The sequence below is a fragment of the Solanum pennellii genome, chromosome 6 (assembly GCF_001406875.1).
Source record: "Solanum pennellii chromosome 6, SPENNV200".
Taxonomy (NCBI): domain Eukaryota; kingdom Viridiplantae; phylum Streptophyta; class Magnoliopsida; order Solanales; family Solanaceae; genus Solanum; species Solanum pennellii.
This window is the reverse complement of record NC_028642.1, coordinates 28473624-28488397: the sequence shown is the minus strand read 5'-3', so window position 1 is coordinate 28488397 and position 14774 is coordinate 28473624. Positions and strand designations below refer to the sequence as shown.

The following is a 14774-nucleotide window of genomic DNA, read 5'->3' as shown; positions in this document are numbered from 1 at the left end:
CCATGGAAGGGTTGCATAAATCTTTACCAGCCTCAAAAGAACAATGCCAGTGTATATAACTTAAGTAGTTATAAAACCTGCTGGACTTTGGTTAAAAATAGAAATCAGCAAAACTATTTGTTAAGGACCTTCAATCGTTCCACCTGCAATTATCGAACACACACAGACAGATGCTCCTACGATTATGAGACAAAATAAGCTCTCATGCTCAGAGTAAGCTAGAAAGAACCTGAAGGAACTTGTTCATTCACTTGCAGAAGGCTGGGAATTGAACACAGCATCCACGCAGTACCAACAACAGGCAAGTACAACACATTATTGTAACACAATGAGAAGTACAAATCGGCAAAGGATGCACATAGGCATTTATTATGGTTCAGCTCAGACTTGAAGTCTAGTATGCCTTTAATATATTTCATGTTGGCAGTATACAAAGTAAACTACTACTGAGCATCATCTGGAATCAGTATAACTGATCCAGATGTTTTCCTGCTCTCAAGGTCGGTATGTGCTTGTGCCGCCTGAGACAGGGGATAAGTATGATTCATACGGACGCGTAAGACACCTGATGCCACATTTGCAAATACCTCTCCGGCAGTTTCTAGTAGTTCATCCCTCGTCATTGTGTAGTGCATCATGCTAGGCCTTGTCAGAAATAGCGATTTCACTGCAAGAGCTGATAAAGGTACTGGATCTGGTGAGCCAGATGACTGCCCAAAACTCACCATGTATCCACGAGTTTTTAAGCAGTCTAATGATCCCTGATCAAAAAAAATTCTAATCAAAGGCTACACAGGAACAGGACTTAATAAGCACAATAAATTCTTTCTAATCCTGGTCACCCAAGTATTGGCCCATCACAGTTTTCTTGTTCATTTTCCTACAGGCTAAAGATGTTGCATTAAATTTCCCCTGGATAGTTGGTTTATTGCTAGTTTGCCGTTAATCATTAATGATTTGGCAAGTTATGATTGTCTTAAAATAATTTCAATCTCCAACAGTTAAAAGGGATTTTGTCAAACTAAACCCCAACCTACATGAACAAACTTCACCATTCTGATGAAAGTGTTGCTTTTCTGAAAGCTTTTCTGTGAATTTAGGCTAACTTGGTCGATAAAGAATGAATGAATGTAAATGCCAATACCTGAAAAGTATCTTTTCCAACAGAATCATACACAACTTCAACTCCTTGGCCAGATGTGATCTCATTGACACGAGTGACGAAATCCTCTTCCTTATAGATTATGACATGATGACACCCATCATCTTTAGCTTGGGCTGCTTTCTCTTTAGTTGATACAGTCCCAATGACTGTAGCACCAAGGGCATTTGCCCATTGGCACAATAGGGAGCCAACCCCACCTGCTGCAGCATGAACAAGTACTGTGTGCCCACGTTCAACCTGTAACACATTGCAAGACAGTATAAATTTGACGAAAGTAAAGAAGCTATATCTTAGTTTGAATTTATGCAAATGAGAGGAAAATCTATTCAATTAAAAAGAATTTTAAAAGAATAAAGTTCGAATGAAAAGGAAATGGATGGATGAAATTCCAAGATAGCAAATTCCAATTTGTTGCACAAACATTACATGCCAAAACCATTGAAAGGTCACTTCTTTTTTTGAGAAAAAATGAGGCTAGAAAGGTTATTTCTTTTCCTTTCAGCTCTCTTAAAATTACCAATCTGGGAAGCAGAGCTGGTTCATGTTCAGCATGTTGTATTTATTATAGCACACTATTCTACAAACTGGACTGCATTAACCTCCAAATTTATTTTAGAAGCCTTTGGTCCCCCTTCCCATGGTTTGGGATTGCCAAGTAATTCTGTAAATCTCTAAGAATCCAATTTATGGGGAACCTGATTCTGATGAGGAGAGAGCGGAGACACTTTATGTTAACTGCTTAAGCTTGTAGAAACTGGAAGACAATGCACTCATAATAAAATGTATTCCATAATCTTCGCGCTTTCAAGCATTCAATTTATTCATATTTTATATTTTCTGATGTTTTATCTGCTTCACTAACTAGTTGCAAACAACCAACTAAACCAGCAGGAAATTAAAGAATATCTTCCATTTCACAGTTTCCCAAAGTTGCTTTGGTACAGAGAATATCAGGATTTTAAGAGCACAGCCATCCAGAACACAGATCTGTCCGATACCTGGAGACAAAACTGGAGTAATGATGGTGCTTATGGCTTTGTAACACTGATAGGACACATAGTCTTCCATTATCAAGAGAACAATCATATGAAATTTAAAAGCTGGAAATCTTCAAAATGAAGAAGAGGAAAAGATCCATATGCGCATTCAGATTACTAGCCCTCAACTTCTAAATTACACACCAAATATCACAATTGGTTTTCTCAAGACATATTACTGGGTACTATGACTTTTACTTCTTCAAGTTGTAATTACTCATGCAATAACTAGGAGCAACACATGATGCAGTAGTCAAAAGCAATAGGACCTAGCAACCTGCTGTCGATCACCAAGAAATAGATTAATTTACTTAAAAAAGGAGAATATGGATAAAGGAACTTCAATCATGGGATATGCGTCTACTTGCTAATCATCCATTAGTACTCCAGTCAATATCTAAAGATTGAATTTCCAGTAATAAGAGAGAATCAAATATTTTGTATCTTCCCTAAAATTGTCCTATATATGATCACATTGATTATCATGTAGGGAAAAACATCTAAATCATAAAACAAACACTCAATCATGCCCATGTCAGAGTTGAGGACTTCTTTTTTAAAACTGGTAATTTTGTAAGAGTTGAGGACTTCTTCCGCACTAGATCATCAAAATCATCTAGTTTGTAATATAAGCATGTCTACTTTAACTAAAGAAGGAACAGATGTAAAAAAAAGAATAGAGGAAACTCGGCTGCTGTAAGACTATGATGTACATACTTTGAAGCAGCGGCGCAGTAGGAACTGAGCAGTCATGCCCTTAAGAAGTATGGATGCTACAACAATGGGGTCAATTGAGGGAGGAACAGGCACAACTTTATCAGCAGGAAGGATCTGTTCCTCAGCATATGCACCCATCACACCGCCAGCATATGCAACAATATCACCAACTTTCCTCCCAGTCAATCCGGGACCAACAGCTGTTACAACCCCTACAGCCTCCATACCTGGCATAAAGAATTTAATTATAGCTTCAATTCCAACTGAATGCTACCTAAATAATACTTCAATGATCTTCGATACCTTATAAATGAAATGCTTCTATCATGTTCTGCCGGCCCCTAGATCTAAAAGGAGCCAGCAATAGGCCTGACTAAATGTCGTTTTTCCTCCGACAAAACAAAAACAAAGTTGGTAACTCCATGTTTTAGAATCTAGGACGAAGAGATGATAAAGGGGTTAAGCCGTACAATTACACACAGTTGATAACTTGATACACAAAAAACAAATAAGCTCACTAATTAAGTGTCGATTGTGATGATGAGAAGTACATAGTCCCCTCTATTTATTTGGTTGGATAAGTATATGGATCAGATTTGCGGTAAAGCAGAATCTTTACGCATCTAATTTACTTCACCTCTTTAGTCTACTGCATTGTGAATCATTGCTAAATGGCAGATTTTCAGTACTTAAAACTAGTATTAAAGTGGATAACAACGAGTTAGACTTGAGTGGAAGGAGATAGTAATCAACGATGAACTTTAGGGAGTTGAAACTAAGCATAGATCTGGAGATTCCCGAATAGGGCAAACCTCCGGTCCTCCACATAGAGAAAACCGATTTAACTTTCAAATAACAAAGCATCCGATGTTTGGTCGAGATATTCATGCCGAAGCAGATGCAGGCTTTTCTTTTTGCATATGATGCAGTTCCAAAGCTAATCATAAAAGAAGATATTCAAGTTACAGGATGCCTCAAACCAGCGGGCTCCAATAGAATCTTTTTTAAAATAGGATCATATTATACTTGAAATGTTCGTAAACATGTAGAAGAAGAGAAAATAATTGAGAGAGGGGATTGAAAGCACCTGGTGTAAAGGGAAATGCAGCAGCTTTGTAGACTCCTTTCCGGAAATATATGTCAATGAAGTTGAGGCCAATGACCTTATTCTTCACCCTGATCTCTCCATCTTTTGGGTCTCCCAGTTCAACGTCCTCCCATTTGAGGACCTACAAAACAATAGCCGTAAATAACTGGTTAATAAATATCTGTTGATGCAAATTAAAAAAGAAGGCTGCCATTAATATTTATTCTCCTGCTTCCTCTAACACAAAAAAGCGAACATACAATTTATCACACTAAAATTTAGTATTGTGTCCTAAGAATTGAAAGACCCATCAATTAAGATTCTAATTTACGAACATGAATGTGACAGCAGATCCAATGATAACAAAGCAAAATATCACTGGAGATCTTAGAATAACTTATGTGTTCCTAAAGATGAGGGTGATATTGTTATCAGAAACATGAATGACATCTCCAACACCTTAGCCATCAAAAGATGGTGGAAGTTCAGGACTCAGCCTTCTTTATGGCTGATTTCATGAGGGCCAAATATTGCAATAGGGTTCATCCAGTGTCCAAGGCATGGACAAGTGGAACCTCTCAGGTATGTAAATCTCTAACTAAAGCTAGGGAGGACACTGAAAAAAACATTCTTTGGAATATCGATGATGGTTGTTGCAGCATGGGGCCGGGGGGGGGGGATTCCCATTTGAGATCAAGAAAGTCATGACTTTTTTTTTAATAACGGTAACAGTTTTGTGTATTAATCTTCAGCACTAAAGGCTGGGGTCCCATATTTACATCATGGAACTACATACAGTTGCGTGTACTTAAAACAAAACTAAACTAGCTCCTACTTCATCATACAAAGGACCTAGGATATCTCTAACAGCTATAGGATCATCCACATACTCCAAACTGCACCAATAGAAAAAAGTGATTGTGCAGTTCATTTTAATCCTGCGTAAAGGACTACTAACACTCTCAAAGCATCTCATATTCCTCTCCTTCCATATGGTCCACCAAATCACTGCTGGGACAATTCTCCATTTGCTTTGGTCTGTACTACCACTGCCTTCATTGTTCCAGCTTTCTATAGCCTGACTTGCCCTTTGTGGCATGGTCCAGTTTGTGCCCCTGAATATGGTAAATAAGTGCCACAGTTGTCTAACCACCTTGCAATGAAGAAACAGATGGTTGATTGTCTCTGCCTGTTGCTCACAAAAAAAATATCTAGGATACACATGTATTCCCCTCTTCATTAGATTTTCCTGTGTTAGTACCGCCTCTTTACCTACCAACCAAGTAAAAACTACCACCTTATATGGAATTTTGACTTTCCAGATAAGCTTCCAAGGCAAAAATCTGAGTTGAGTCCCCATTTGATTCAGGTTCTTGTAGGCAGAGCTAACTGTGAAGACACCTTTGCTATGATGAATCCACCTAAGAGTGTCTTCTCCCTCTTTCAATCCTCGAAAATGGTCCAAGGTGCCATAAAATTCAGCTAGTCTATCCACCTCCCAGTCTTGTATCATCATTCTATATGTTAAGTTCCATCCACGAATGGACCAAACCTCTTGCACAGTGGCCTCTTGCACTTTGTCATCTGGAATGTTACCCAAGTTTGCATTACATCAACTCTTCAGCATGGCAAATCATCAGACAACATAGGCAGAAGGACATCACTCTTGACAAGGTATGGCATAAATGTTTGCCTTTTAAAATTTCATTTCTTACTTGGAGATTGATTCATAAAATTACCTTTCGATGAGATTCTCCATAATGTTGATAAACAATTAGTCTCTAGATGCTTTTGTTGTGCTACACCTACTTGTGATACAATGAATCATGTTTTTATTGATGGTGAGGCTGCTTGTTATGTTTGGAACTTCTTTGGTAATCCTCTGGGAGTTAGACATCACTCTTGTTCTGTAAAGGAATTTTCAATATGTGGTGGGATGTTTAGACTATCAATAACTGAGTCAACAAATAGTTCCTATTTGTATTTGTTGGGAAATTTGGAGGAAGTGGGATTGCAATGGTTATGTTGTTGTTGGGAAATTTGGAGGAGCTGGACTTCTTGTGAATATGGTTGACTTCTTGTGAATATGGTAACCAGAAAAGATTTGTTACTTCCAATAAGGAAATGCATAACCTATGGAACAAAAAGACAGACATATCAGTGGCATTTCCTAGCTGTGATATTTCAGGCAACTGAACTCAACTATGTCAAAGAATTGACATAGAAGAGGTTGCCTAACCCATGAAGCACTATACAGAAAAGGTTTGCAGATTTGCTCAAGGTGTTTTCTTTGTGACAAGGAAGCAGAGGTAGACAACCACCTCTTCCTAGTCCATACACTGCATAACAATTGTAAATCTGCGGAGCCTGTTCTTATATATGCTTGGAGTTAAGCTGGACAATTCCTTAGGATGTTCTTATATATGCTTGGAGTTAAGCTGGACAATTCCTTAGAACACTTCTGATTTGCTGAGGAGCTGGGAGACAATTCAAAGAAGAATTTCTGAGGAAGACTGGTGGAAACTGATTCCAGACTTTATTTAGTGGATCTTATGGAAGGAAAGAAATGCAAGGTGTTTTGGGGGCTGTCTCTTTCTTGCAATGTCCAGTGAGGGTTGTAACTTGTAACTAACATCTCATCACTTTTGGATGATTGTTTTCATATGAATACAAAGTTACTCTATAAAAAAAACAAAAAAAAAACTATGTCAAGGAATTGGAATATTCAGATCAGTCATCAGGTGTCTGTACTTGGACCAAACCAATGCTTGGAAGGATTGAAGTTAACACTGACGGTGATGGAAACTACACCCACCAATATAACACAACACGTATTGGTGGCACGGTGAGGAATGATTCTGACAGCCTGATTATGCCCATTTCAGTCCCATTCAATATAAAAGCAACAATCAGGCAGAGGCAATGGCCACTATGTATGATGCTAACTGGTACAAACAGGCTAGATTCAAAACTTATGACCTTGAATTGGACTCCTTAGAGATTACTGACATGATCAATAACAAGACCATTAATTATCACAAACTCAAAGGTATTATCAGAGACATCTTCAAATATATAAATGGTGCAAATATGAAGATTTCACACTGTTTTAGGGAAGCCAATCAAGTGTCCAACTTCTTATTCAAACAAGCCTCTTCAAGTGGAAATGATCCCTTCTCCTACTCTTTTCAACATCTTACTAACTAGATAGATGACAACTCCCAAATTTATAACAAAAGTAACTTCTTTGAGAGTTAATACTCTTTAATTCTAATTATATAAAAGTTTTTGTACATGCAACCTTTCGTTTTACGACTGTGGTGTCCGGGCCTACTTTCAGCCACCTCAACTAATTTTTGCAAAGATTGAATTTTTAATTCAGCATAATGTAATCATGATCATCCAGATTAAAAACCATTAGCATTTGATTCTCCTTCTTATTTTGATAATATAACAAATTTTAATAAAAAGAGAGAGAGATAAGAAATAGACCTCAGGACCACCAAGTTCATGAACCCTAATGGCTTTGACCATTGTTGCTGGTGATACAGAGTGAGCTCTTACTGCTAATCTGACAGTAGATGTTTGTAAAGGAATACACTTGCGGCCTTTTTGATTACTACTAGTAATAGCTCTTGTGAAGCGAGAAATGAAAGAATTAGGTTGAAGAAGATTGTGACAACGAAGTGATGTTAATCGCATTATTTGTCAATCAACAGAGGTGCCAGATTCCCAAATACGAGAAAAAACTTTGAAAAAATTAGTAGGTGAGTCAAATCTCATTATTTGGAATTTTTTTAAAATTAAAAATTTATCTTGAATTTTAATTTTTTATAAAAATACTTTTTATAGTTGTTGTTGTATTACATAATATTTTATATTAATTTTAAAATAATAATGAATGGGCACTATTTGTTATTGTTGTAACAAAGATTTAATTGACTTGTAATACAAATTTATGGTTAGTTTTGATATTTTTAAAACTTATGTGTATAAATAATATTTTTCTAAAAAAGTGAAATATATTTTTCAAATATTATGGCAAAAAACATAGTGAATTTTCACCCAAATAATATTTGCCAAAAGTATTTGGAAATCTATGGCCAAATGCTAGCTTAGCTATCGAGGTCCACAATATCAAAAATCAAAGGCATAATACATAAATGTGCCATTTAACTTGGCTTCAAATCACATTTATGCTCTTCAACTTTGGATGTGCATAAATAGACACTTAAACTTGTATAAAGTGGACAAATAGACACACATGTCTTAAATGTCATCCTACATGTCATTTTTTGTTTTACGTGGTGTCGTACGTGTATTGTGTCATGTAGAACTAATGTGTTTATTTATTTAAAAGTTGGATAGTTAAAGTGTCTGTTTGTGTATTATGAAAGTTGAAGGTCAAAATTAAAATTTGAAATCAAGTTTAGAATCTAATATATATATTATGCCAAAGCAAATTAAAAAAAATATTTAATTTTTGTCCTTATTCTTTATATATCAATATTTAAAAGATCACAAAAATTGGTTTATTATCAATTTTTGGTACTCTATTAATTGTGTATTACACCTAAAATATCCCATTAGTCATATACACTTCCTCTGTCCTTTAAACTTGTTGTTCATTTTTTCTTTTATAATGTCTTTAATTATTTATCTGTTTTAATAAATTAAAAATGGATAAGTTTGTTTTACTTAAATTAATTACTTTGAAATATGTAGAACTTTTCATTCACTTCATAATTAATAGAGGTAAAATAGTAAATTCATTATGACATTATTTATTTTCTTAATAGGTGTTAAAATTTAAAAATGAACAAATAATTAGGAATAAAAAGAGTGAGGAGTATAAAATTTGTATACTGAAAAGTATTTACAAACACAAAGGACCATCGAATGACGATATTTTATTTTTGTCAATGTTGTACAAATATTACTTACCTTTCGTTTATATCTAAATCTAACTATTAGTAATTCTATTATTAACATTTTCCTTCCTACCAAACACATCCACAAGCGTAGCAAAATTTACTTTAAACTCTGTTTGAACCGTTACTATCTCTCCATTAGTCTTGCAAGTAGGAAACCTTTTTATGAGTGAGTAGATATGGCAGTGGGACTAAACAAAACACTAAAGAGTGGTTTAGAAACAAAAGAGATGTCACAGACGGAAATGGTGGTTCTGCACAATTGTTGCTGCTACGGCATACATTAATTGAATCATCAATGATCCAGTTTAAGGGATTACAAGAATTACAGTTCCATTGTTTATAAGGTAGCCATTAGACAGTGAAAAAAAAATAATCATTGGCATGTTGCATCAACATGGACTACTAAACCTATTAGTTACTTTAAAGAACGTAATACATCGGGTTTGGAAGCTTGAATGAGCGATAAGACATAGAGGAGCCTAGCAGATCACTCCATTGGTCTCCTGAGTTGCCCACTATGCGGAAACCTTCTTCTACCATCTCATGTCGTCTCTCTGATTTATAGGTTGTTGCTGTTTTGCCATGGTCGTCGGAGCCTCTGCATAGAATCAGAATGATTAGTCAAAATTTCACTATGGTGAAAAGGCAAAAGTAACCTCTTCTAATTATGATCGAATTTTCAACAACACACTGGAAGATAGCAACAAAAAGAAGCATAAGCAAAACAAGTACTAAAAAAAAAGTTAAAGCAGTAACGTAAACGTGTAAAGCATGTGTATATCACTCATGTAACACACATCTGGTTGTGGCTTTTCAGGTTGGTAATAATTCTATTTTTAAATCTGGGGTAGTAGGACCGCCTCCCCCCCACCCCCACCCCTCCAAAGCATAATTGGTGTAGTTGAGAATTCGGTTTTAGTTTGAGGGGTAATTAGTATTTCCCCGGCATGATATCGTAGTTACATTAGCACTGATTTGTGTCCAGATTAGGAAAAAACAAGAGGTGTTCAAATACTAAGCACAACCATGGAGATTCACAGAGTCCCCAGACTGGTAAAAAACAAGAGATGTGCTCAAATACTAAGCACAACCATGGAGATTTACAGAGTCCCCAGACGAGGAAAAAACAAGAGATGTGTTCAAATACTAAGCACAACCATGGAGATTAACAGAGTCCCCAGACGAGGAAAAAACAAGAGATGTGTTCAAATACTAAGCACAACCATGGAGATTTACAGAGTCCACATACATTCCCTTCTCTGAGTTATATGTCCCATTCTATAACTAATCATCAATATTGATGTATATCAAACATATTCAAACTCCATTTTGAACAAATCTAAAGATCCAGCTAAAATGAGTTGATCATGTGTTATTCAGCAAGAAGAAAATGAGAAAGATTAATGCATCTGCAACACTAATCAATCATCATCTGGCATCAGACATGTCATGGATAGGTGAGATAAGTAAAATGTACCCGACTAAATTAAAAAAATGAACTTTACAAGAACAATCTGCAGTACAGTAAAGTTCATTCAACATGAAAAATGCATTACTTAGATCTACTTGCCAATGTTCATCAATGTGAAATCACATTGTGATTGGAGAAACACATTGAAAAACATTGGCAACTACTGAATGAAGTATGATTTTGCAGCAAATATATGCACATACAAGTAAGTGAGCAGCATACTCAGAGCATACATTTAGATTTAAACAAATTTCATTCTGAATGTTTCATATATGTTTTCCATTTTTATCACGGTAACACCAGCAATGAAATCAACAAACTTTATTCATAAAACCATACTCATTTACTCACCTCAGAATGAGCTTGTGCCAATCGTGGAATCCAGCATTCATCAAATTCTCCACAGTAACACTTCTGTGTCTTTCACTGCGCCCAGTCAGCAAGAAAACTTTGAATCCCAGACTCAGAACTTCTTGATAAAGCTTCAAGCTGGACCCCAAGGCTGGCGCCGTTCCCTTCTCAACCCATTTATCAAATTCCACATTATCAAATACCTCCAATCTACAATATTGAGATCAATACAAATCACCATTAGCTTACTATTACACATAGTATAATGCCTAAAAAGAAATATGAAGCAGAACTATAATTCCAAGTAAAACAGAGAAAATCCCCTTCAAAATGGAAATTAACAAAAATGATGCTCAATCTATCTCCTTTTACATGATGGATTAAGACTGTGATCAGGTTTGTTCTAGTCTTTAGAAAATGTAGTTTGATGTGGTTCATTATCTAGTCTATAGGAGAAAACGTTATGGGGTAATTGCTAAATTTTTAGCTTTAGTTTGCTATGTTTTTTGCTTATAAAAAGCAACTGCAGTTGCAGCATATTTGAAATTAGTCAAGCAATTTCTTTTCACATTCACCACTTCTTTGTCTACTCTATTTTCACTTTTCTTCTCTAATCTGTTTTTCCTATCAGTGGTATCAAATCCACACCCGATCCAATGTGGGTTCTCAGGATCCTAGACAGTTGCACATCAAATCAAACAGTGAAACCCCGGGTAAAGAATGTCCCAATCTGGACTTGAGGGCTCCTTACATGATTTGGGCAATCTTCCTCCGTCTTCCCTTTGAGCTCAGCTTTTGCGGGGTGTGAATTAGGCCAAAGCCTTATTCGACAGACTCAACGGGGACATTTTCATTAGTAGACATGTTGAGCTTATTCGAAAAGCTATAGCCTTAATTTCTTTAACTAAATCCAACAAACTAGGGTCATGTTCAATTATGACTCTAACCCCAATATTGGCGTTACCCAACAAGACAGTTTAGGAGTGCAAGAATGAAGTAAATTTAACAAAAAATACAAAGAAACTTAGTGAAGAATCAATCATACCCATAACGATGATCAGAATAATAAGGAAGATTAGAAAGCAAAGTTTCGTCAACATCAAAAATCCACACATCTCTTCCATCATCTCCCAAATCAACACTTTTGGCATATTCTCCCGCCTCATCCGAAACCCTATCAATCTCCATCTTATAACCTGGACCTACCATATATTCCTTGACATAATCAGCACATTCCTCTGGAATCGTCTTCCATGGACTTAAATTATTCGTTTCAACAACAAACCTCCAAGTCGTACACTTCAACTCATCCTTCCATTGTTTTTCAGGATACTCAATAATCAATGGCCTTGGAAACACATGAGAATTGAGATTTTCAGTTCCGATTGCAACAGTCAACAACACCAAGAACACGAAAATCCTCATGTAGTAAATTCTTCAAGAATGATAATATGGAAGTAATGGAGTCAATGAAATACCAGAGATAAAGAATACGTATTGTATAGTATATAGTTTGTATAAGAGAGGAAATTGTGTTGAGAGTAGGTGGATTACTTAATTCTAATTGGGCTTTGGCGTGATTCGTGCATTTCCTTTACCACGTGGTAAAAGGAAAATAATATTTAACCAATAAAAATCTTCATTCATCTGCTACCCACGTTCCTAAATGTCAGATTTGGTGAAAAAGTTCGTAAAGATAACAAAAAATTAAAATACTATATTTTTAGAAATTTGTGCCTTAAATTATGATGTATAATAGTCATAATTAGCAATAAATAACTCAACATTAATTAATAGTTAATAGACAGAGAAAAAATAAGCACAAAATGACCGAAATTAGTAAATGACAGTTTAATATTTTTTTTCCCTCGTATAATCAATATCACTTAACAACAAAAATAACGGAAACATACAAAATTATATATTTAATACATAACCGCTTAAAAACGTAAATTATATATTTTCATATATTTTTTTATTCGTTAATAAAAAATTCAATTGTATACTTGATTATTGTATATAAATAGATGAATGATGTATTCATTCACTTAGTATTAGTATACATTTAGGATCCATTTGGTAGGCGGTATTAGGTAAAATAATTTATGGATTAAAATTTAATACATTGTTTGGTTACTTCATTTAATTTAATCCATGGATTCCTTATCCATCATATGTGATATTATCTTATCCCTAGTAAATTGAGGGATAACTAATCCAAGGTTTGTTAAACCTTGGATAAGATCCCTAAATGACTAACTTACCCATTATTCTTTTTTCTAAATTTCTTTTGTAATTAAATTTCCTTGTTATTTATATTGGAATGGTTATAAATTTCTTTTTAATTCTCCAAATCCGTTTGATCTTCACTTTTTCTTGATTTTTTTAATTTTCAAGATGATTTGTCGATTATCCATTTGAACTATTTATTTTTATAATAAAAATAAGCTTTAGGTATGAACAATATAAGTAGTCTTAAATCTATGTTAAGTTTAAGATATATACTTGACCAACAAAAAATTAGAAATACATTGTGTCATCTATGATCTTCTTAGGGGTACGTCATACCTTAAATTAACAACAATTTTGTGTATATATGTATTTGATTTAACTAATGAAATGGAATAAATAATTCTTTTAAAAAAAGTATCCGGTTATTTACCTTGACCCAATTAAATGAAATAAACACTCATAATAACACAAGGGTATAATAAGAAAGAATTTTTTTGTGAAATTATAAATTAAACACAAAATTAAGTGGAAACCAAACACTTGAAAAAATTATCTCTGCACTACTAATCTCTGTACTACTAATCCCTGCATTACTAATCCTTGTGTTACTAATTCATGCATTATTAATCCCTGTATTATCAATGTTGGTACCAAACGACCCCTTATAGTTCTATTATCCCCTCCAGTGTATACATATTGAAAATTAAATAATTATTGTATTCATTCCTTATAATATGTGTACACTGCATTATAAAAATAGGTCAAAGTCATATGCGGTCATTCAAACTTGTCCCGATTATTCACTTAGACACCTCAACTAGACGTACTACCTATTGAACACCTCAACCACCTCAGATTTGAACCGTAAATCCATTTTTTGCCTACATGGCAAATCATTTGTGATTCACGCAAATGGAGTGCGTGAATTTGTTTTTCTCTCATTTTTTACCCTGCCTACATGGCACCAACGTTAACATTATACTTCAATGTTAAAGTTGAAGTGAAATCCCCAATTCCTCTTCCCCGAAATTTTCTTCCCCAATTTCTCTTCCCCAAAATCCATTTAGAACCCTAAATCTCCAATTCTCTCTTCTTCTCTAAATCTCCAAGTTTCTCTCTTCTTCTCTAAATATCTAAGTTTCTCTCTTCTTCTCTAAATCAATTCTCTTTTATCAAATGTCGCAAATTTCAGTGAATATCGAGGAAGTTGATATATGCAAGTGTGGTTATTATTGTCGACTGAAAACTTTGAGGACTCCTTTGAACCCAGGTCGTCGATTTTTTGGATGCAAATCATTAAAGATTTGTTATTTTTCGAACAAAAACTGTTCTTGTTGTACTATTTGAAAAATCAATATTTTTGTATATTTATTACGCCTCACTACTGTTATATGGTTTGTAGGAAAATGGTGGATGTGGATATTTTAGATGGATTGATCCGTCGCTTGAAAATGTTGATGAATTATCCTCAATAAATAGACTCATAGACGGTCAAAATCCAATTGATCGACTAAAGAGAAAAGTGAAAGAACTTGAAGAAGAAAAAGATTCTTTGAAATTTCAATTGAATGAAAGTGAAGTGAAATTGATGGTATTGAACAAGAAGCTTAAGGAAGTTAAACTCCAAAGGGATTGGGAAAATGTCAAATTTAACAGAGTTGTGATTGTTTTTCTTTGTCTACTAACTATTAAATGGTTCTTTAATATTTTGTAGTTGATAGTAGTTCCGGATTGTAGTACTTAATTGTTTAGTTTTGCAGTAGTTAGGTAGCTATTCTAG

The 14774-nt window shown here is 34.8% G+C and overlaps 2 protein-coding genes across 2 annotated transcripts; both read right to left on the bottom strand.

Moving 5' to 3' along the window:
• Nucleotides 1-214: 214 nt before the first annotated feature.
• On the bottom strand, nucleotides 215-7760 carry LOC107023457 (quinone oxidoreductase 1). The gene is made up of 5 exons (XM_015224150.2): nucleotides 7499-7760; nucleotides 4007-4148; nucleotides 2920-3146; nucleotides 1145-1402; nucleotides 215-761 (listed from the first exon to the last, which is right to left on the bottom strand). Exons 1-5 carry the CDS (start codon nucleotides 7706-7708, stop codon nucleotides 444-446), a joined length of 1155 nt encoding a protein of 384 aa, XP_015079636.1. The 5' UTR covers nucleotides 7709-7760; the 3' UTR covers nucleotides 215-443.
• A 1429-nt stretch (nucleotides 7761-9189) lies between these two features.
• Nucleotides 9190-12324, bottom strand: LOC107023458 (acid phosphatase 1). The gene is made up of 3 exons (XM_015224151.1): nucleotides 11808-12324; nucleotides 10763-10972; nucleotides 9190-9538 (listed from the first exon to the last, which is right to left on the bottom strand). Exons 1-3 carry the CDS (start codon nucleotides 12185-12187, stop codon nucleotides 9361-9363), a joined length of 768 nt encoding a protein of 255 aa, XP_015079637.1. The 5' UTR covers nucleotides 12188-12324; the 3' UTR covers nucleotides 9190-9360.
• Between the last annotated feature and the right edge of the window lie 2450 nt (nucleotides 12325-14774).